General features: G+C 39.4%; 1 protein-coding gene across 2 annotated transcripts in view; it reads right to left on the reverse strand.

The window, feature by feature from the left end:
- The window catches only part of MED18 (mediator complex subunit 18), a 46,700-nt gene extending 31,547 nt beyond the window's left edge, over positions 1 to 15,153 (reverse strand). The window contains exon 1 of one of the 2 annotated variants that reach the window (XM_072297192.1): positions 15,064 to 15,153. In XM_072297192.1, the coding sequence (XP_072153293.1) occupies positions 15,064 to 15,138 (75 nt within the window). In that variant the 5' untranslated portion in view covers positions 15,139 to 15,153. The other variant, XM_019045160.2, reaches the window with a different exon arrangement.
- Between the last annotated feature and the right edge of the window lie 9,295 nt (positions 15,154 to 24,448).

The raw sequence follows: 24,448 nt of genomic DNA on the forward strand, positions 1-24,448 counted from the left end.
GCGCGCAGACAGCTGTGCAGTCAAATGAGAAACGATAAATTCAGTATTTTTTTTTTATTATAATTTTTCCTTCATAAGAGCAGTCCACAATTACAGAGACGTACACTATACATTTCGTTGATTTGATGGCCAGTATGAAAAATAAAATATGTCCGGTTTACCGCCTTACATGAAACATGAACTTGCTTATGAAAAAACTGCCTACAAAAAATGTCGAAGTAGTTGGATTTTCTGCTCTAATGCGCAGCCATTCAGGTACCGCCTTTCCTCCAGGGTTTCCTACATTTTGTTCTAGTACGGTTTTGAATGCTGTTTGGCGTTATCGTCTTTATAATATAGTTCTCACTTTCCCTTTTTCGCCCGATGTAAAAAAAAAGTAAAAAAAAAAAACGTGAAATCTTTTTGCATCGGGTGAAAAAGTAAAAGTGAGTACTATGCTGATACAACCCGATAAAGGAGGAAAAAGAAACATAACGTTATCGTCATTGCCTCCGAATGCAATTCTAGTCTCAAGAATTAATAAACTGTTCAATAATGTAAGTAATTCTTGGTACTTATTATTATTTCATCAAGTTATAGGCCCAGTCGCGCTTGCATGCTCTTATTTCTTCGTTTCGGTTCAGTCGGGTATACACGCTCGTGAAACTTGTTGTTGCTAATGTTGTGTCAATGTTGATAAGTACAAATGCTTGATTTCCGAATTTGTTCCATTCATTATGGATACAAAAATCGAACTGGAAATTGACAGACCAGAGAGCCAAAGAGAGTGGTGCGACTGGAAGTTCCCAGAGGTCATCTTGCAAAAATGGATTGGCATGAGAAATGTCGTCGAAGGAATTCAAGATCCCTCCAAACCACTGACTACATAGGTTGTCTCAAAAGTACTGCAGGTTTTTTTTTTTTTTTTTGGACGAACGGTGGTAGATATCAAAATGCGGTTTGTGTAATCTTAAAGACCGAGCAATTACCAATAAAACAAGACAAATCCGAGCTCTCTAAGTCAAAAAATGACCAAGTTACAGTGTTTTGAAAATGACTTGTAGAGGTGACCCCTCCAGGATTTTTAGCTTATTTTCTGGAAAAAACAAAGATTTGATTAATCAAAAAGTCTACAGACAAATCGTTGCGATCGAATGAAGTTGGCAACATAGTATCAGCCCGGACCTTTCACGCTGCAATTTTTGGTTACTCCCTATGTTGAAAAAGGGCTTAAAAGCAGGAAGTTTAACTCCATCAACGAGATAAAAAGAGCTGTTGAAACTTTCTTAAAGAACATCAGGCAAGAGGAATTGGAAAAAACATGTTTGAAGAAGTGGGAAGAACGGTTGCGGCGCTGTGTGGCAAGTGATAGAACATATTTTGAGAAGGAAACTAGTGTCCAGTGATCCAGTGAAGAAGAGTAAATGCTAGTGATCTTGGTAAGATTCTGCAAAATTGATTTAATAAAACCACTTGAAGCCATAATTCTTTGTTTTTTTTCCAGAAAAGAAGCTGAAAATCCTGTAGGGGTCTCTTCTACAAGTCATTTTCAAAACACTGTAACTTGGTCATTTTTTAACTTAGAGAGCTCGAATTTGTCTTGTTTTATTGGTAATTGCTCGGTCTTTAAGACTACACAAACCGCATTTTGATATCTGCTACTGTTCGTCCAAAAAAAAAAAAAAAAAGTGCAGTACTTTTGGGACAACGTATGTACAACTGCTACAAAAACTAACTTAGAAAAGCACCGTGCAGAGAAGAGAGCTTTTGCTACATTGGATTTTGGGGCTCTACAGATGATAGTGAGCATAATGACATGTACCGTTCGTCCATTGATTAACATGAAAAAAAAGTCCAGTAAAGAAATGTGGACAAAACTGAAGAGTGTTTTATCACCTAGAACTGCGCAGCAGCAAGACAGAGGAATGTTATCCTAGGATGACCAACGATATGTGTCATTCATCATCCTAGAATTCCTAACAACATGTCGTAGGATTTTCAATGACATGCATTCTTCTAGAGTACCTTTGTAGACAGAGTATGGCCATTCGTATCTTTTTACTGCAGAATAACTGTGCCCCTTTTTGATTGGTCGACGAGTTTTTAGGCTTCATGATGCTCTTACAGCCGTAAATAAACAAACAAGATGGCGACTCACCGTAATATTGATAAGAAGCTAAAATTTGAAAAACATTTCAATTATACAGCAGTAACAATTTAAACTAGCATATCTTCGAATAACACATGAAAACACTATTGAATCGCCTTTCGCCTTTATCATAGGAGGATGTAAGATGTGCATAACCTCAAACTTGCTTGCTGATAACAGCCATCTTGTTTGTTTATTTACGGCAATTTACGGCCGTAAGAACATCGTATTCGCCTATTTTCTCGCGGCCAATGAGTAACCGGCAAAGAAATGGCCATACCTTGCCTATAAGGGTACTCTACATCCATCGATGCTGTTCATCGTCGTAGGATTTTCAACGACATAATGGGGTTGAATATCTTTCAATGTCTGTAAGAGGAATGAAGAATATCCTTGGAACGACATCTGATGATAAAGTGGCGAAAGTTATATTTTTCTTGCGAAAGTTGTGAAGATTCATTGTCAGCCTCGTTAAGATTTGATAGGATGTATTTGCAGCATCCTACTCTGGAGGTGCGTTGGCTGAGGCTCCATCAAATAAGGCTATAGTCATTAATACTGTTATTTCGTCCGCTTTACAATTGAATCTATAATAATTCTTCCATCTAATAGCGCCGATTCAGAGAGGAGACTCTTATAAACAGGGTTTAAGAGGAATAATAAATTATCAAAACTAGCGTTTTAAAATATGGCTATTCTCTAGAATTGACTTCATATATATAAGCTCCAAGACCTCCTAATTTTGCGTAACTGATAACGCTTAGTTCAAACGTTCTACCGTGCCGATTTTAATGATTTTTGCGGCTGTCGACGGGCAATTGTCTCTAGATAAGCCAACTCTTTTCAGATTTTCAAAATATGGCCCAGGTTTTTATATATTAAGTGGTAAAGTTGCGAATTCTCCCATTTAAACAATGTAAATTTATACTTTTTGTCATAGTTCGTTTGAGCGTTCTACCGGGCCGATTTCTATGATTCTTGCGTAAATCGACAGGTAGTAGGCCCTAAATGAGCTCGCTCTAATCAGATTTTGGAAATAGGACCCAGGTTTTTTTTATAAACACGTTATAAAATTGAGAGAATTTACGGAATGCTCCGGGACTGCTACCGCTGTGCGCGGGAGGATGCGCAGTGGTCGAGGAGGTTGCGCAGTAGCTGGGTTGCCTCCGCATCAGCTCTATACTTATCTACACAAGATTCACGCCAATTGTCCTCATATGAGCGGTGGCCGAGTCGTCTAAGACGTCGCCGGATGCGTCCACATAGATCCCGATGTGGGCTCGATCCCCGATTCCTGACTATCTTAATTATTACCTGATTATCATTGTTCGTTGTTTTACTGCGATATTTCATCAAGCAGTCATTCCAAAACGCGTTCTTTTGACTTCAAAAAAAAAATTTTTTTTTCTTTATTCATCAAAACCAAAAATTATTTTATTCTGAAAGTAAAGCATACCTCATATCGTAATATTTTAGGGGAAAAATAAAACTAACACTGATAAAAGGGTAAAAATAGGGCTGCGAAGTGGCCCATTGATGGCGCGGAGCGCCTTCAGGGGGTTGGGCCGCGTAGCGGCCAGGGGGCGAGCCCCCTAGTATTTTCATACAAATTATGCATACTACTTATGCGATGTGTTCCAGAAATTAACTTATAAAATTATAGAAAAAACTGAACTAATAACATCTTCTTTTCAAAAGGAGTAAATTTCAACTAATGCCAAGATGGTCAGTAAACTGACATATTCTTATGAAAATTTGTTTAATACTTGTTGTTAAGTGTTTGTGTATTTGTTAAGTGTTGTTTAAGTTGTTGTTGAAGAGAGCAAAATATGTGGCCAGCAGGCCAAATCAAGACTGACAAGGGGAGGCTACCGATTGTCCACCTCAGATCGGGTTCAAATTTGGCAGAGAGGTAGAATAGGTTAATATAAGAACCCGTATTTTTTTTTAGGTGCCAATGCCCAGCCGTTTTTGAGTTATGAATTTTTGAAGTTGCCGTTTTTTCGTGTCAGCGACGCGCTCAATTTGAGCCTACTGTGCGCGCACCTTTTAATGCGATCCGAATGTCGGCATGATCATGTGAGACAGTTGGCCAAGCGGTAGCGCGCTCGCCTGTGGTGCTGCAGGTTCGGAGTTCGATTCTTGTTACGTACTCTTCATTTTTAAAATTGATTATTTTGTTTTTTAATCGCTTCATCACAAGAAATTGTAAGTCACCTTGTAGACGTTGTGATGCTAATTATGTTTTTTTCCTTTATTGTCAAACACTCATTAAAAAAAAATAAAATATAAAATATACATAAAAAATAATTAGAATCATAACGTCTACAAGGTGACTTACAATTTCTTGTGATGAAGCGATTAAAAAACAAAATAATCAATTTTAAAAATGAAGAGTACGTAACAAGAATCGAACTCCGAACCTGCAGCACCACAGGCGAGCGCGCTACCGCTTGGCCAACTGTCTCACATGATTATGCCGATATTCGGATCGCATTAAAAGGTGCGCGCACAGTAGGCTCAAATTGAGCGCGTCGCTGACACGAAAAAACGGCAACTTCAAAAATTCATAACTCAAAAACGGCTGGGCATTGGCACCTAAAAAAAAATACGGGTTCTTATATTAACCTATTCTACCTCTCTGCCAAATTTGAACCCGATCTGAGGTGGACAATCGGTAGCCTCCCCTTGTGAGACTACTTTTAATTTTTGTCAAAATTTTAGATTGAGATTCCCTCTTTCGTACTCACAGCTTGGGCACACTTCCTAGGTAATGTAACAATGAAAAGCTGTTGGAAAGTGCTGACTTATTCAGATGTTTTGATTAAGGATACACCTACTGATCAAAAACTGGCCAAGAAAATGATAAAAATAAAAAAAAGGAAATGTAAATAATAAAATAAAAGCAAATGTACATAATAAATAAAAGTAAATGTAAATTACGAATAAAAGTAAATGTAAATAATAAATGTATATGAAAATAAATAAAAACAATTATAAATATAAAATAAAAGTACAAGTCAATAATAAATATAAATGAAAAATGAATGTAAATCAAAATCAAAATAAAGTAAATGAAATAAGAGTAGGTAAATTTAAATAAAAAAATAATAACCTTCCCATTCTTTTGATAAACTGTCACTGCAGATTGAGAGAGTATTATTATTTCTTAAGATGTTTTACAAGATCATTTGCGTTAGATGATCCAAAAAATGACTTTTTTTCTGAGGGGATTGCAGATCAGGGCTCTTCAAGGGAGCTGAGCTCGAAAAATGTGATAATACATATCCGTGTCTACAGTTATTCTCGAGCCCTAATCATCCAATATCCTTCTTATTTTAAAAATGTTCAAAATGAATTCAAGACAATCAAGTATGCTTATCTTCTTAAAACAATCTTTGATTTCCTTGCTATATGTCCAAGTCTTAAGTCAAAGAATAAGAAAGAAATAGGAATAATGTAGAAAACATTCATGAAAATTCAAAATTTAAAAATAAAGCAAATCTAATAGCTACTCAACTATCTGCAGGGACGTATACGAAGTTTTTCCTTCAGAACATAACCTCTGAACATAACACACCTCTTTGACGATTACGGCCTAAGAAACATAGCATCAGAGGGAGGTCCATTTTTTAAGGTTTCAGCCCCTTCAAGGGTAAGAGGATGCAACTTGCTTGAAATTTTGTTTCTACAATATACCTTAGTGGGTTTTTAACAACACCTAATATTTCAGCTTTCTAGGTAGGTATGTGAATAAAGGTCTTAAAGGAGGAGTATCGTTTCGGGCCTTTTCCGGCCCCACCTGGATTTTACTGAATGTTTCATATTTTCAAAGTACTACTCCTAGGTAGACTCTGTGCCAAATATTTTACCGAACGGAGCCCATGCAAAGGTGCAGCAACGCCTCAAACCCAAAATCCAGGCATCAAAAAATTCTAGCTCGCAGCTGAGAAAATTTGTGTCATCACAACTAAATTTTATTGTGTACCATTTCCTTATGAACGGAAAGATTAATTGTAAGTACCAAGATGATTTTATATGTTGTCTGGATAGGAATGCACATAGTAAACAAAGTAAGGAGCATCTTTTCGTTTCAGGCACACTGTGCCCTCAGTGATGAGAGAATCATAAAAGAAAGCTCACAACCAAAAAGGTACCTAGAGAGGGATTCATGATTCATGTTCATGCAAAATTAAGAATTGTCACATTTGGAAGGATTATTCCTCGGGGCATAAAATTGAAAACGTTTCGTGCGTGCAATGAGAAAACCATTCAAGAATTTAAATTGTTATTAATTTCAGAAATAATTTGACAAAGAAAAAGAGAAAGGAGCCAGGAGAAATTGCAATGATACTCTGCTCGAATCCGATCCAAAAGTTTCGAACAAAACAATAACATAACCTCTATCTATAGCTTCTGTAGTTCCTATCGTAGCCAATGAGAAATAGGCATTACGTCAAGTGACCCAACTTGGTCACGATTTTAATATTGACCTGCGGTTTTTTTTCCGTGACGTACAGGGTGTGCCAAAAATATGGATCCTTCATATTGATGTCTCCGGACCGATTACAGGTTATTGACATGCGGTTTGAACGAAACTTCCTTCAAAAACGGTGGGCCACTTTTGAGGGGCGGAGGGGGGGGGGGCGTCGTTAACTCTCTGCCTCTCGCTCTCTCGCTCGGGGACAACTTTTAAAGAGGTTGTTCCACCTGCCATATGAGTTGGGCCCACAATGGAAATTGTTCATTTTTTCAGGTATCAAAGGGTATGGTCTGAGGTGTCCGAAAATGGCCAACTTTTTGATCTGCCCCCCCCCCCCCCCCCCGCGGAGAGGGAGGAGGGGGGTCCAATGAAAATCACTTTTTTGGGCATAACTCAAGAACGGTTAAAGATAATGCACCAAACTATTTTTTAAATGAAAAAAACATGGTAAAAGCTTTCGTTTGATGTATTAATAGTTAGTATTTAATCAATTTTTGAATAAGTTATGACGAATCAAAAATTTTGAAAAAGTAAAAAAATCGATTTCTTGAATTTTAAAGGTACGGCGATCGTTCTCAGAAGCACAAAAAATTCCTGAATAAAAGCCTTTGATCTTCTGGTTAAAATGAGACCAAGTTCAACGCAGGGAAATTATTCGTTCCGGAATTATGATTTTTTAAAGTTGCCGTGGCAGAGTCCGCGACCCACAGGGACCGCTTCCCCGAGTTCAAAATCGCGCCCGTCACGCAACTTTAATTGCAAAATCGAAAATTTTGCATACAACATGTAGTGGAAGGTTTTAGGTGCTCAAATGTAGCCGAATTAATTTAATTATGCCCCCCCTGGAGGGGGAGGGGGGGCCGGGGGGGGGGGCATTGAAAATCGATTTTTTTGGACATAACTCAAGAACGGTTGAAGATAATGCACCAAACTTTTTTTAAATGAAAGAAAATGAAAAGAGCTTCCGGTTCGTGTATTGAAAGCCGCTGTTTTGTGCTTCTGAGTGATTCATGACCGGTGTTGGCTTGACAGAGCCCGCATCTCCCTCGCGGGGGCCACTTTCTTCGCTTACAATTGCGAGCCTCCCGCCGTCCCTGCGTATTTCCTAAAATCTCAACTGTTACGAATTTCGGTTCCTCGCGAGTGTTAGGCGTATTATTTCGTCCGAATCTATTAAAGGGAGCAGTTACTGCACCTGCAAAAATGGTGCACGCACTGTAAACCCTTGTGCGCACATTGTTACACTCCTTTGGTACTTCTTTTACGGACGATTTGAAAATAAACCCGCCCCCTCAGCATATCTGAAAGACTGTTTTCCTTTGCGAAAGTGTGACTTACAATTCTCGGAGAACGAGGACGAGGAAGAAAATGAGAATGAAGAAAGGAGTACCGACGATGAGCAGTGACATAATATCATGGCTTGGTGAGTTTGATGACTTTCAGTTCTTCGAAATTACTCTCATTGATTTTTATAACTCATTGCCATTTTTTGATTGCTGCTTTCAATGCACAAATCGGAAGCTCTTTTCATGTTCTTTCATTTAAAAAAAAAGTTTGGTGCATTATCTTCGACCGTTCTTGAGTTATGTCCAAAATATCGATTTTCAATGGACCCCCCCTCCCCCTCCGGGAGGGGGGGAGCATGATTAAATTAATTCGGCTACATTTGAGCACCTAAAACCTTCCACTACATGTTGTATGCAAAATTTTCGATTTTGCAATTAAAGTTGCGGGACGGGCGCGATTTTGAACTCGGGGAAGCGGTCCCTGAGGGTCGCGGACCCTGCCGCGGCAACTTTAAAAATCAAAATTCCGGAACGAATAATTTCCCTGCGTTGAACTTGGTCTCATTTTAACCAGAAGATCAAAGGCTTTTATTCAGGAAGTTTTTTGTGCTTCTGAGAACGATCGCCGTACCTTTAAAATTCAAGAAACCGATTTTTTTACTTTTTCAAAATTTTTGATTCGTCATAACTTATTCAAAAATTGATTAAATACTAACTATTAATACATCAAACGAAAGCTTTTACCGTGTTTTTTCATTTAAAAAAAGTTTGGTGCATTATCTTTAACCGTTCTTGAGTTATGCCCAAAAAAGTGATTTTCATTGGACCCCCCTCCTCCCTCTCCGGGGGGGGGGGGGGGGAGATCAAAAAGTTGGCCATTTTCGGACACCTTAGACCATACCTTTTGATATCTGAAAAAATGAACAATTTCCAATCTGGGCCCAACTCATATGGCAGATGGAACAACCTCTTTAGAATGGGAACTCTCTTTACTTATACTTCGTAGAAGCCATACCAAAAATACGTGATATCCTTGTAAAAAAAAAAACAAAAAACTTTTTGTACCAAATTTCGGCCCAATCCAAAAAATGTCACTAATTACCATTAAAAAAAAAAAAAAAAAAAAAAAACAGGCACCCAAAAAATATGATGGCAGTACCGTTTGGATTCATCATTTAAAAGGCAATGATATCAAAACGGCCCAATTTTCTCTTTCATGCCCACGCAATGTACTATACACCCCAAAGTTTTTCACACTACAAAATTAAATACCTATAAGGTATGATGACCTGAACACGTTTTGATCCATCGCTTTAAAGTAGTAAGATATCAAATCGGCCCAACTTCTCTGTAATATGCCCATCGTTGATCAATAACTTTTTCGAGACCTTCCGACTCATTGCGATCATTACTTGACCCTTAGAATATGTCTACGTTTACCTAGATGTCAAAGAAGTCCTTATGAAAACTGTAATGAATTTTTTTTCTTTAAAAAGATAAAAAACAAAAAACCGTCATAAAATTGAAAAACATTCGAAGAAAAAAGAAAAAAAAAGGAACGGGCCGGCCGCCATGTACAATAAAAAAAAGGAGAAAAAAATAGATACATAGGTACGTCCCAACATTTTGGCATGGGTGACCGACCCGGTCTTGCCAACGTCCATGAAGTTGTTAAGGGAGAGGCATTTTAAGTAAGAGGCACATAATATTCGCGATAATACGCCAGGCTCAGTAAGTTGTGAGGCGTTCTGTCAGAAACTAACAGGGAATATGGCATTGCTTGAAAGTTGTTAAGTTGTTCACTCATGTGTGAATATCTTTCAGTAAATGATTGTATGATGATTTCAAGAAGGACTGATCCTCCTTTTGACGATGATACTTGTTCATGTATATGCAAGAGAGAATGATCACCCTATCTCTATACTATAAGCTCCAAGACCTCCTAATTTTGCGAAACTGGTAACGCTTAGTTCCAGCGTTCTACAGGGCCGATTTTCATGATTTTTGCGGCTATCGACGGGCAATTGTCTCTAGATAAGCCAACTTATTTCAGATTTTCAAAATAAGGCCCAGGTTTTTTTATATTACGTGGTAAAGTTGCGAATTCTCCCATTTAAACAATGTAAATTTATACTTTTTGTCATAGTTCGTTTGAGCGTTCTACCGGGCCGATTTCCATGATTTTTTCGTTAATCGACAGGTAAAAGGCCCTAGATGAGCCCGCTGTAATCAGATTTTGGAAAAAGGACCCAGGTTTTTTTTAAAATCACGTTATAAAAGTGAGTGAGTTTACAGCATGCTCCGGTACTGCTACCGCTATGCGCGGGAGGATGCGCAGTGGTCGAGGAGGTTGCGCAGTAGCTGTGTAGGCTGTGCATCAGCTCTACACTTATCTACACAAGATTTGCGAAAGCGACCTAACGTCGAGTGGTGGCCGAGTCGTTTAAGACGTCGGAGGCGTCCACTTTTAACTCGGTGTGGGTTCGATCCCCGACTCAAGCATTTTTAATTATTACCTGACTATCATTGTTCATTGTTTTACTGCAATATTTCTTCAAGCAGTCATTCCAAAACGCGTCCTTTTAATTTTAAAGTAATTTTAAGTGAAGTTCAAAATTAAAGTATATCTCATATCGTAATTTTTTAGGGGGAAAATAAAACTAAAACTGATAGGAGGGTAAAAATAGGGCCGCGAAGCGGCCCATTGATGGCGCGGAGCGCCTTCGGGGGGTTGGGCCACGTAGCGGCCAGGGGGCGTAGCCCCCTAGTTATCTACCACCAGTATGTACATACGGCCGACCGGCCCATTCCTTTTATTTTCTTCGAATTTTTTTTCAATTTTATGACGGTTTTTCGTTTTTAATCTCTTTAAAGAAAAAAAATTCATTACAGTTTTCATAAGGACTTCTTTGACATCTGGGTCTTTACCCAGATGTCAAAGAAGTCCTTATGAAACACCCCCTATATGTCCTTATGAGGACATATACTAAGGGTCAAGTAATGATCAATGTCTCCTCAGTGATGAGTCGGAAGGTCTCGAAAAAGTTATTGATCAACAATGGGCATACTTCAGAGAAGTTGGGCCGATTTGATATCATACTCCTTTAAAGGGATGGATCAAAACGTGTTCAGGTCATCATACCTTATAGGTATTTAATTTTGTAGTGTGAAAAACTTGAGGGTGTATAATACATTGCGTGGGCATGAAAGAGAAAATTGGGCCGTTTTGAAATCATTGTCTTTTAAATGATGAATCCAAAAGGTACTGCCATCATATTTTTTTTATTTTTTATTTTTTTTTTTTTTTTTTTTTTTTTTTTTTTTTTTTTTTTTTTTTTTTTTTTTTTTCTTTTTTTTCTTTCTTTAATGGTAATTAGTGACATTTTTTGGATTGGGCCGAGATTTTGTACCAAATTTTTTTTTGTTTTTAGCTATTTTCGTTGACTTTTTCGACTGTTATCACTCTTCCAGCAGATGTTTCCTATGTACTTTTTGCGTTCTTTCCGTCTCTGGTCTTTAAAAGGCTTCCATTAAATTTTAAGGGGCCTTACGGTCCATTATTGCCATTTTTAGGGTTTTATCAATTTCACACACACAGAACCCAATTTAAACTAAGAACCGTACCTATACGTTTTTGAAAAGAACGCAAAAAATGAATTAGTAATGTTCAGTGAAACTTTTTTCAACATTGCAAAATTTTTGAGAAAAATCGTTCCCAAGAGCCAAAAATGCTCAAAATGTAATAAATTGCCACGCCTCAGGTTCAAGAAAATGGAGGACAACTATTTCATTGACGTATGTAACAGCTCTTAACCACATATATGTTACGGTCAATGTTGGGGGGCCGGCCGATGCTGTCACTGAGCGGCCAATGATAGCATCGGCCGAAATCGAGGGCCATTGACATGATTGGCCGGCCAATCATGTCATCGGCCAAAAAGCCCGGTCACTGTTAACATTTTCACCGCGAGGTGAACAATGGCCGGCCGATGATGACAGTGGCCAATGACTGACGGCCATTGTTCGTTCACATTATAAAACACCGTAAAACTGAAAACATACCACATGAGAGGAAACAAATGAGTGAATGTGTAATTACTACAGCTGTTTGATTTATTTTTTAGAAGGTTTTTTTTAATTTATTTTACATTTCTTTTGACTTTGAAAATTGGCGCATTTTTTTTTCGTTTTTGTTTTTTTTTATCCCACAGCTGTAATAATTATTTCAAGAAGCAACGTTGAGTTTTAATTTTAAAGACATATCATCAGCCGGCATTGCTGGATACACGGTGATGCGGTTGCCGCTTGGTTGCTCAACTCTCTCAAGTTCAATTGATAAATGATAACAGATCCAACATTGGCCGTCACCCCTCGGCCAAACAGTACATTGGCCGGCCAATGACATCAGCAGCTGGTCAATATGTGACGGTTTTATTGTTAAGAAAACATTTCCCAAAATCGCTGACCATTGACGTCGTTGGCTGGCCAATGACATCTTCGGCCGAAATGCCCGGCCACGGTCAACATTGGCCGGCCAATGACATACACTCCCCCATTCCCTCACATTGACCGTAACATATACATCATATCAAAAAAGTATAGCTGTAAGGTGAGGTTGGGTAACTGGGCGGTGGGGTAACTGGGCAGTGCCCTCTGTATTTCTACCAGATTAGTGCAAAAATTGTTTTCACTGTTGGCATACCTTCATTATGACGTAAACCATCTAGAACATGTAAACATAACTTCAAAAAAAAATTTGATGGTGAATGGTGAAGTGCCGAAAATTGGACAGCTTTTTTTTCAAAACAACGCCGGAGGTGGTCCCGAAAAGAGCCTCATATCTCACTCCCAGCAAGTATTTTATTCAACTTTGACAATTCTTCTTCATGTATGATGTATTTGTGTACTGCGTGAGTAATTACAACATAATTGGATGAAAATACTGGCTGCAAAGGGTTGATGCCCAGTTACCTTGAAAATTTTCCCTTTGTGGGGTAACTGGGCACCCACCCCAAGGTAACTGGGCAGGTGGCAGTGGTGGCACCTGCCCAGTTACCCATTGCAAGGTTGCTGTGCTTCGGTGTTTGTTTACTTCTGAAAATGTCAAAACTAATTGACTATTGTGGACTTTTAAGTGCCAAAGACCAATAATCAGGGTTCCCAGCACATTAAACTTCTAACTTAAGTCAATTATAGCATAACTTAAGCATTACTTAATTACATTTTTGCCGCTAACTGTTATGACAACACTTTTAACGACTTAAACATGGTTATATAAATTCAAATGAAATTCTCTGAAACCCTCATGAGAAGGACATTCTTTTCTGGCCAATGAGAATTACAAATAATGCCCCCCTTAAAAATTAAGGGAACTTTTTGGCGCCTGACTCTATCCCAGATCAGCCTTGCGGCTTAATTTTTTTTCATTTTTTAAAAATGTATCATTCTTAATCTCACTAAAAGTGGCCAAACAGTGTCCTGGTATACAATACTACTTTATAAGTAGTAATACAGGAAGTTCTAAGCATTTATCTACAAGGAAACAATTTTTTTTTACCGTTATTCAATTCTCAGATTTGAGGGTTTTTTTGCCGCTAACTGTTACGACATCATTCTTAACCACTTAAACATGTTTATATACATTCAAATGAAATTTTCTTAAACCTTCATGAGCAGGACATCACTTTCTGGCCAATGAGAATTAAAAATAATGCCCCCCTCAAAAATTAAGGGGGGGGTAGTCCAGTTACCCCACGACGTTGGGTAACTGGGTGAAAAAAACGGGAAATTTTTGAAAATTTGTGGGAAAAAATTGAAAGATGAAATTCGACTTTTGACTCTTCCTACATTTAGACAAGGTGTTGTACTTACTAAAAAAAATTTAAAAGTAGCCTCCACTGTCAATATAATGATGGGAAAAAAATCATGAAGTTGAAATTTTGACATTTTTCTCCGAACTCCTGCCCAGTTACCCAACCTCACCTTACCTGGATTCACACAACGTGAAAATTGGCCGGGTTGTCGTGTTCAGCGACCTTTTTACTTTAAGGTAGCTCTAGTGAATGTTTTTTGATGTAAGTCACCCTCCATGGATGAGTACTATATCGACGGTGAAAGTCGGCAATCACATAACTCGGTTTGCGACGTCGCAGACTTCCTGTCATACTTTATTTTTTAAGCGGAAAACTACTCAACGGTAATTCTTTAAAACTTCCGTGACTTTTCTTCTATGAGCGAGGAAAATTCTGCAAAAACTTCAAGGAATCATGTCCATTTGTTCTCCTTTAAAAAAATAACACAGTTGCGGAGATTTTCAGACACCGCCAACGAGTTATGTGATTGCTGACTTGCACCGTCGATATGTATTTCTCTACGTAATTTTTATTTCTGGCCATAAAAATGTCTTCCTATAAATTTTAACAGGCTTCACGGTCCATTGCTGCCAATTTTACCAGTTTTAAGAGTTGTTTTCAATTCGGCTTTCATTTCTCTGAATCAGAATTTTGCAGATATTTGGGTTCAGAGTGATTAAGCTTAGACGCAGGGGCTATTGTCCTTCTTATTGCTAAAAATTCTAAATCTGCTGAGATTTTTGACCTAATCGATGCAATATATCGCATGCCAGTTCGACCACATCACTTGAGCTTGACGAATCACCTAATAGAGTTAGAAGATGTTTAATTTCTCCTAGAATTAGGCATTCACGACCATATTTGTAAAAGTGTACCATACCATGGACCCTCGAATCATCAAGGTTCTACGCATAGTGTCATGAAACCGCAACACCAAAGACAAGTGAGAATGAAAATTTAAAAGGTGCTCCTCTGAAATATGTCATTGATACACGAGCGGAGAGCAAATGGAATGTACTTAACCACTTAAAGTTTTTCAGAGGAAAATCAGAATTGATGAGAAAATAAAACAAAGATCTCACCATTGCTGAGCCCAACTCCTTCAGCTTGGCCTTAAAATTGATGAAGTAATTAAGAGAGTAAAATTACACACGGGAAACATTGAAAAATTGTGAAGAGAAAGAGATTATTCTGTAGGCAGGCAATACAAGTATTATGGTTTATGGTTACGGAGCAACGAGCATGCGTTTGTATACCCTATAACGATTACCATGGCGAAAATTACCAATACAGAAGGTGTAGGCAGTAGAGTACCTTTATAGACAGAGTATGGCCATTTCTGTTCCGGTTTTTCATTGGTCGCGAGCGAATAGGCTGACACGATGCCATGCACCAAGAGAATAAATAATAAGGACCCCCAACTCCGGTTAGCGCTGACATCAGCGCTCCCTGGTAGAGTCCCTTTATACCCAGAGTAACGACAACTCGATTATCAGCTGACTGGCAGCCGACCTTGGCTGGCCATGGAGGCCGAAACTAGTGCACTCAAACGAACGATATTGAGGGATAAGGATCAGGAATCCTGCGATGTCTGTCACACAAAAACAACAACATCAACAAATTGATCAATTAAAACGAAAATTAGATTGGTTTGTGAATAATTTCTTAATCTATTTTCATTTTAGACCGATGGAAATAACAATTTACTCTTGATAAACCACAATTAGGTAATATTTTCATTATTCTTGTTCACATTCGAGGTACCGCCATCTTGGTGCACTAGTTTCGGCCTCCATGAGCGAGAACCAATCAGAATTGGATTTTTTTTTAGGCCACTTTCAGCCCAATCCTGGCCCAACCAAAAGTGAGTTGTCGTAACTCTGGGTATAAAGGGACTCTACTCCCTGGCAGAGGGTGTAGTGAACTAAACCGATGATTGGGTCTTCCTGTTTATATTTCCATGCACCAGCACCACCTATTTAGGCTTATCACTCAGTAGTGCCAGGGACGAGTTCTATAGGACGCCGTTCTGTTGTGAGCGGGTGATTGCAGCGCATTCTCGCGTAGGATCCTAGTCAACTCAGAGGATCCTTCCCCCCGAACCTCGACTCATCCATCGCCCGCTCCAAAAGTGAGGTTAAGCCGGAGATTGAAAAATAACACATAAGGCGGCTGAATTCTTGAAAAATAAGTATATTTTTGGCGTTTTTCGACCCCTTTCGACTAGGAAGGGCCCGCCGCATGTTAAAGTAGAACGAAAAATTCGATTTTTCGCAGTTATACGCGATCCTACGGATTTTAATGAAGTCCAACAACTGATAACAGCAGTGAGTTGCGAGGATCCTACGCGCGATAGCAGCACTAGTACCTGCTCACGAATTTTTACATTGACTCTTACGGGAGTCCAGGGTCCTATAGAACTGGTCCCTGGTAGTGCTCATAGAAGTTTCTAGATCCTCGTATCCTCGTGGTCGCCCTGCAGTTTTGAAGAGTTTAGTGTGAAAAGTTTCCCATTTTCATTTCAATATTCGTCAGTCTTCGTGTACATAAACTGGTATTAATGTGAAGTGTTATTTCTAACCGTTTTACTCAGCAGCAACTGCTGTTGAGAAAGCCAAAGGAAGTGTGTATGTAGTGTGCAGCAGGAATCAGGATTGTACTTTTAGCCGAAGGCGCCTCTCTGTTAAGTGAAATCTTTTTAGTGAGAAATAGTGTTGTACTGATAAAAATCAACCGAGTGTCACAAAATCAAAGATACTAGACTTCAAGCATTACCTTTAATTTGATTATTAGCAAGTCTCTTTGATTCTGCGTCAGAAGTTGACTGAATCATCTTTGCTCGTGTTTTGATAAGATACTTCAAATCAAAGTCTTTCGCATTGACATCTGCAGAAGGTATGTATCTATACAATTTCATTAGTTTGCGAAAGTAAAATGTATTAAAGTATCTACACAAATAAATAAATCATAGATAAACAAAGAACATTGCATGGAATAACATACTATAGAGGTACGATCGTGGACCGCTGTGGCGTTAGTTCACCGCACCCTCTGCCAGGTTCGCTGCGAGCGCGCGTTAACGGTTTTTAACACAGGTTAGCATAGGGAGTTGGGAGTCCTCATTTACTCTCTTGGTCCATGACGATGCTCTTTAAGGTGTATCTACAGCTGCGTGAAGTAAGAAATTTTTCCGCGCAGGGGGCGCCACCGCTGTGTTTTAGAGTCCGTACAGCACCACGTGAGTCCTTGAGCTTTTATAAAAGTTGAAGGAATTTCTGTTTAAATCGAAGATAAATAAGTTCTAGCTATAACATTCTTCTTCCTATTGACCCTAAAAACAACGTGAAAAGTCATTTCTGAAGCTCTGCAATTTGATCCCAGAAAAAAGTAGGGTTAAGCATGATGACCTTGATGCAACCAATCGCGCTTGATCGCTCTCAGCAGTTGGCAGATATCTCTCTCCCACCGTGAGCTGTCTCTCTCGCACTTACAGATATCCCGTAAGAGAAACTGGGATCAATTTACAGCTTTTATTATTAGACTTTCAAAGCTCGCGTTTGTTTCTAAGGATTCCAGACGTATGCTGCTAGAACTTATGAGTCTTAGAATTTAAGATACCTATTGTGATATTTAAATAATCACTGATTTCGGAGTCGGATTTTAGCAGCGCGACGTGGTGGATTTTTTCGGAACTACAGCTGAAGATTAACCTTAAGGCCGTTAATAAACAAACAAGAGGGCCGTTACAAAGACATAAAGACGGAGGGCTAGAAGCAAAAAATGAAGCCTCTTTTCAACCACCTCTACTATTAACTAGAGGATTTGCGGCGAAATCGGGACAAGTTTGAATTCAAATATAGGGCGGGAACTGAATAAAATAATTGCGGAAACAAAGTATTTTAGGTTGATTTTTGCCCAAATTCAGGTACAAACTCATATTTTTTTAACTCTAGGTTAGTTTCCGTCCGTCGTCGACCGATTAATTTCATTTGGGAGTAACGTTAATCTAGAACTGTAACGGCCTGTTTGAACCTGCAGAACCACCATGAGCAGAAGAAAAACTAACTTTATCTGAGATTACTGCCTGTTACCGAGCAAAAGTAGGTGTATTATGTTAGGACGCAGACCGAACTTTCTTAGTATATTCGTTTTAGGAATTTAAAATACGTTTCGAAGAAGAAATATGCAAAAATCAAGAGGACAAGTTCAAATCAAATTTCCGTTTGCCGCCATGGATTCCCGCGCTCATTTACACACTCACACAAGCGCGCAGCGCCGAACCTAGCTTCACTTTTTCCCCGTGCTTTTAGATACGAGCGCTCCGTCTTTATGTCTTTGGGCCGTTATCAGCAAGCAAGATTGAGGTTATGCACATCTTACATCCTCCTGTGATAACGGTGAAAGGCAATTTAACAATGTTTTCATGTGTTTTTCGTGTGCTATTCGTAGATATGCTCGTTTAAATTGTTACTGCCGCATAATTGAAATTTTTGTCAAATTTAGCTTCTCATCGATGTTATGTAATGTTCAAAGACATAAAGACGGAGCACTAACATATAGAATAATAAAGCTAACGCCTATAGAAGGGACACTCGCGTAAGCGGCCGTTGTGACTCTCGCCTGTTGTGTCCAGGTTTGGTTAGGTCCCGTTGCCCTATACTTTTCTGAACCCGCCAGCTCTTTGCAAGGTTGTCAAATGTAATAGTAGGGCCTAGCTAATTGCAGGGTTGCCAAATGTAATCAGTGGTGCCAAAGAAGAGTCTAATGTTATGTAAGTGTAAAAGTCACTGCCACAGAGGAAAAGAGTTTGAGTATCAAAATTAATGTAACGAAAACGATTTCCACAGCCTCGTCATGCTCATGCTGGCCAGATGACTGATAAAATCACATGTGATCAGCTACAGTTAGAGTGTTACAGTTGGCTATTGCCGCCATTTTCATTTCTGAATGTAAACAATACCCGCCAGCTCCAGCTCAAGAGCTCCAGGTCCCTGTTCTTCTTCTTCGTCACGAAATCTGCGAGAGTGTCCTTTCTATAGGCGTAGCCTTATTATTCTATGGCACTAAAAGCAAAAAATGAAGCTTCTAGAGCTTCTTTTCAATCACCTCTACTATTGGCTAGAGGATTGGCGGCGAAATCGGGATAAGTTTGAATTCAAATGTAGGGCGGGAACTAATAAATAAAATTGCGGAAACAAAGTATTTTAGGTTGATTTTTGCCCAAATTCAGGTACACACTCATATTTTTTTAACTTTAGGTTAGTTTCAGTCCGTCGTCGACCGATTAATTTCATTTGGGAGTAACGTTGATCTAGAACTGTAACGGCCTGTTTGAACCTGCAGAACCACAATGAGCAGAAGAAAAACTAACTTTATGTGAGATTACTGCCTGTTACCGAGCAAAAGTAGGTGTATTATATTAGGACGCAGACCGAACTTTCTTAGTATATTCGTTTTAGGAATTTAAAATACGTTTCAAAGAAGAAATGTGCGAAAATCAAGAGGACAAGTTCAAATCAAATTTCCGTTTGCCGCCATGGATTCCCGCGCTCATTTACACACTCACACAAGCGCGCAGCGCCGAACCTAGCTTCACTTTTTCCCCGTGCTTTTAGATACGAGCGCTCTGTCTTTATGTCTTTGGTAATGTTACGGTTTTTGCGTTTGGCCCAGATATTCCAGACCAAATTTTCATCAAAAACCAAAGTCTGTCATCGGTGTCAAACTCGCTCCTAATGTAAAAATTACTTTTGCTGCCCAACAAAAATGGCCGAATCTCAGCAAGATTGACGTCATCTCAACGACGACGTCAGCTCAACAGACGGGAGAAAATCGAGGTGTCGTTGTTAAATTCCCGTCGGATTCTGCGGATTTGGAGGTTAAGTTTTATTGAAATTTAATATTTTTAACATTTAAAAATCTTATCAACACCCACATTATTACGAAATTGACGCAATAAACGATTATAAGCAATTGCAAGTCAGTCTGGTGACGAACAGGTGGCGAAGAAGTGCGAAAAAATGGCGGTTATGGATGTAAACAATAACATAACAACAATCCAGCAAACTCGGCAGCGGTCCACAGCAGCCAAAAACCTCGCTGAGTTGTTGGGCAGTTTGCTGAGCAGCCATCTTGGAAAACGGGTAAATCCACCAGAATTTACCAACGCTTTCGTTGAGCTCAACGCTCAGCGGGTAATTTTCGTTGGGCAGTTGTGGACTTTAACAACGCATATAGTCCGGACATAAACAAAGCGTACCCAGAGCGGACTTCCTCTAGCTAGGAGATGTTCCAGACTCAATTTCTCAGCGTTAGCGTTTCTTCACCTCGACAAAAGAACTTTCGTCCGCGTCTAACATTTATCCCTTTCGTAAAATCAAATATCAGTTACCCCGTTGATCTGTTCATGGTGATTTCAAGTGAAATTGCGGCGAGATACTCCAGACTCCTAATGTAAACACAGCGGCCTGTACCTGGTCGAGATGTTCCGGACTCATTTCTTCATTTACGTTTCTTCATCTCGACCAAAGAAGTTTCTCGCGCATTCAAAGTAACATTTTCCGGTTCCATTGTTAGAGAAGAAACAAGTCATTTTGTTGTAAGTTAGGATAATATTTGTGTTGATTAAGTGGCTTGAGCATTGGACTACCTGGCTGCGCCTTGCATAGCTGCCTCTATATCAAGATGATTGGGAGAAAAGCTTACTGGTTGATGTGCGAATCTGAATCCTAAATCCCTAGGAACGGTAGTTGTGAAAACCAGACGGATGTACAATGCTAGGTACCTTGCTCCTTACTCACTTTCTCATGGATGTTCACTGGTCTCTCCAAGGTTCTGGTTTTGCGATGCGTTGAAGCCAATGCTTTAAGTTTAGCTATAACAACCAGGCTTCGGAGATACTAATTAACAATCCTAGCAGTCACCAAATTCTCCAGCAAACCCGCATAGTTGTCTATTAACAGCTGAAGAAGCAATGGAAACCGTATTTACCCATGACAACAAGATTTTTTCCGTTGGAACTCTGATAGTAAGTATGAGGGGGAACTATCACCTTTAAGGCACGTTTCTCCATGAATTTTCTTGTTTTTTAGCATCAAACTAAGTAGAACTCAAGGAAAATGAGGCAAAACTTTACAAGTTACCATATAAGGTTCATCTGCTGAAAAAACAGAATAAAGTCTAAAATTCCTAATGAACAACACCAAGATGGTTCTGCCACCAGCAGTTCATTTTTTAAGGCACGGATCAAATACGGTTATCTATCATTCTCACGGTGCCCATCAAATTATAGGTAAGAAACCTAGTCCTGTAATAATAATGGCATGGAATGACGGGCTCTAATTGGTGACTTGACCATCCCCAATAAGTTATCGAAAGAATTTACTTCTTAAAAGATCCTATGCGAATAAAGCCAAGTAAATATGCAGATAAAAGTCCCGTGTGATATGTGAAGTGTACTTATTCAAAGTAATTTCAAAGGGAAGGGATGAAATGTTCAAAAGGTAACGTCCAAATTTGCAAAGTTGTAGAGGCGCTAGGCACAAATTGGACAAGGTGCCGCTAAGTAATGATTAAATGAATTTTTTATTGTTATTAATTACGGAAAAGAGGAAAAGAGAATCAGGCCGAATGCCTAAATTCGAAAAGTGTAGGGTGGTGTAGGAGCCGAACCTTCTTCGAGATTACGGGCGGCGAGCGGCAACCTGATTGGCTACGAAGATTGCCGAGCATGGCCGAAGGCCTACTCGCCGCTTGGTAGGTGTTGACGGCGGTTTGACAAACAGCAGTTTTTGGTGAAATGTGGTCCGGAATATCTGGGCCAATCTGTTCACTCGTAATGTTACGGTGAGCCGCCATCTTGTTTGTTTATTTACTGCCCTAAGAGCATCATGAAGCCTAAAAACTCGTTGACCAATCTTGGGCTCCCACCCCCCTCCTGTAGAGTCCCTTTATACCCAGAGTTAAGACAACTCGATTATCAGCTGACTGGCAGCCGGCCGTAGCTGGCCATGGAGGCCGAAACGAGTGCACCCAAACGAACGATATTGAGGGATAAGGATCAGGAATCCTGCGATGTCTGTCATACAAAAACAACAACATCAACAAATTGATCAATTAAAAAGAAAATGAGATTGGTTTGTGAATAATTTCTTATTCTCTTTTCATTTTGGACCGATGGAAATGACAATTTACTCTTGATAAACCACAATTAGGTGATATTTTCATTATTCTTGTTCACATTCGAGGTACCGCCATCTTGGTGCACTCGTTTCGGCCTCCATGAGCGAGAACCAATCAGAATTGGATTTTTTTTTAGGCCACTTTCAGCCGAACCAAAAGTGAGTTGTCTTAACTCTGGGTATAAAGGGACTCTACCCTCCTGCCTTCAAAAACCGGCCCATGCGCGTTACGTAGGTTTGCTATCTCGCGGCCGGCCATTCTAGAGTAACTGTATAGGGAGAGTAGCGACAGATCGGTTCATGGAGGGCTTAGGGCCCAAAAGTGCAGCCACCCTTCTGAGCAACTTCTAACACACAAAATTTCACTACCAGCCTACAGATTTCAATTCTAACGAAGATGGCTAAGAATGTACATAAATGAGCGTTCTTTCGCAAAAATAAGTAAATTTATGCAAAAAGTAAACCAAATACATGCTTTCTAAACGACGGTTCGTAACAATTGTATTTGTAAATCGCTCTGGACATTCGAAATTCATAGGTTGGCTGCCCTTTTGGGCCCTAACTTTATTCGGGGAGGCATCGGTGAAGGCCTGATGGACTTTCGGAGTTTCAGATCTGTCGCTACTCTCCCTATCAGAGACAAGAGACCCTCCACTGGCCTCCTATAGACGCTATTAGTGGCGACGTCATCATAGGGATTCTCCATTATATCGAATTGGATCCAAACAATAACATTGGCATAACCTCTTTCAATGCTACCAGTGCGAAAAAATCGATATATATCGCTTTTCTGTGACGTTGCACTAATAGCGTCTATCGACAGGTGGAAGCTTTTACTTTCGGGGTTTCATACGAAGGGCCGTTTGTAAAAAAACTTGCGCACAACTCTGACCGCGGAGCATCAGAGTGCATCGTTCGCATCGGTTTCACCGGTGCAACACATTGGTGCCACCAGCCTTCCCCGGCTTTTGATTGGCTCGCAATTTTCCTCAATTTTCTTAAGTTTGAAAGAAAATTTCTCGTGGAAACCTCTCTGAAGTGCTTCTCAAAGCGACTACAAAGCTATTGATATATTACACCTACCATGTTTCTGTTTTTTTACTTTCAATTTGAATCAAGTCTCAAAAAAAAGCTGTACCTAACTTAACCTCAACCATGGGTGTTCATTTTCATTGCAAAGAGCACAAAGAGAAAACATTGCAAATAGCCACCAGCAGTTCTCGATCTGAAATTTGACAAATTTTCAATTTAAAATCATCTTTTGTGACCTAAAATGGTTTTTTGTCTTTCAATCAGTGTCGTCTTAATACCTTTTCACTTCAGTTTCTAAAGTTTATGGCGTTTCTTCATTGTTCCTTTCGCTCCTAATGGTTGAAGCTGAAGCCAAGTAGCTCGTCGGTTTGATCTGCTTTTTTTCCTCGAAGAGAATTTAATTGTGCCTCTCCTTCAAGTCTCAGCTTTAGCAGTGTTACTTTTTCATCATAAACAATTACTTTGGTAATAATCAAAAGTTTACATTTCAGTTCTGTATCTACTAGTGTCTGCATCAGGAATCGTTTTCCGAGAGCAGCATCTCATGACTGCAGCATACAGATGGAAATTAAGCTTGTTTCCTGGTTTTACTTAAACAACTTGTGCTCTAAATTTATCGTTAAAGTGACAAATGGTGTGTATTACTGTACCCGAAAGCCTAGCGTAGAAACTTTGAGCACCTGTCTCAGTGTGAGCGGTCCTTTGTTGCGGTCAAAGCTGCTCATTGATGACAGTTTCTCCAAGGAAAAGTCTTCGATGGATCAAGAAAAATCGTCTCCCTGAAATAGTAGTTAACACCCTTTCTTCATGACAATCTCAAAATTTAGTCCTCGCCCTAAGTTTGGGACCATTTCTCAGTTTTATCCTTGGTGTTGCGGTGTCATCAGAAGTGCACAATTTCTGTAGGATCAGTTCATGGTATGATTTGGAATATTTTAATTACCACTTATCTCGGTATGTGACACTACAGACTTCCTGTCATACTTTATTTTCTAAATGGGAAACCACTTGACGGACGGTTTTAAAAACTGCCGTGATTTTTCTTCTCTTTACGAAGAAAATCCTGCAGGAACTTCAAGGAATGATGTCGATTTGCACTCTTTTATTAAAAGAATATAGGAGCTGAGATTTTTAAACACTGTAAGAAGTTTCAACCATCTGCTCTGCAAAGATAATTTGAATTCAAATCATCCTATGAATAGAATACCATGCATTCGGAAGGGGTGAGCACTTGAGGTTTCATTTGCCTGGGGAGGCGCCTTTCAAATTCACTGCCAAAGGGACTCTAGCAATATCTGGCAAATGGAAGGTACTGTCCTAGTCCAAAAAATGTAAAGAAAGCCTAACCACCCCCTGGGCTCGATGGAGTTGCTGGATTTTTCCCCCTATTTCTGGATTATTATTTGAGGATGCCTACTGGATCTTAACTTTCACAGAAGACGGAGTTAATGCTGAAACAGGAAAATTTAAGTTGGAAAGTCTGAGAA

The sequence above is a fragment of the Bemisia tabaci genome, chromosome 2, assembly GCF_918797505.1.
Source record: "Bemisia tabaci chromosome 2, PGI_BMITA_v3".
NCBI classification, from domain to species: domain Eukaryota; kingdom Metazoa; phylum Arthropoda; class Insecta; order Hemiptera; family Aleyrodidae; genus Bemisia; species Bemisia tabaci.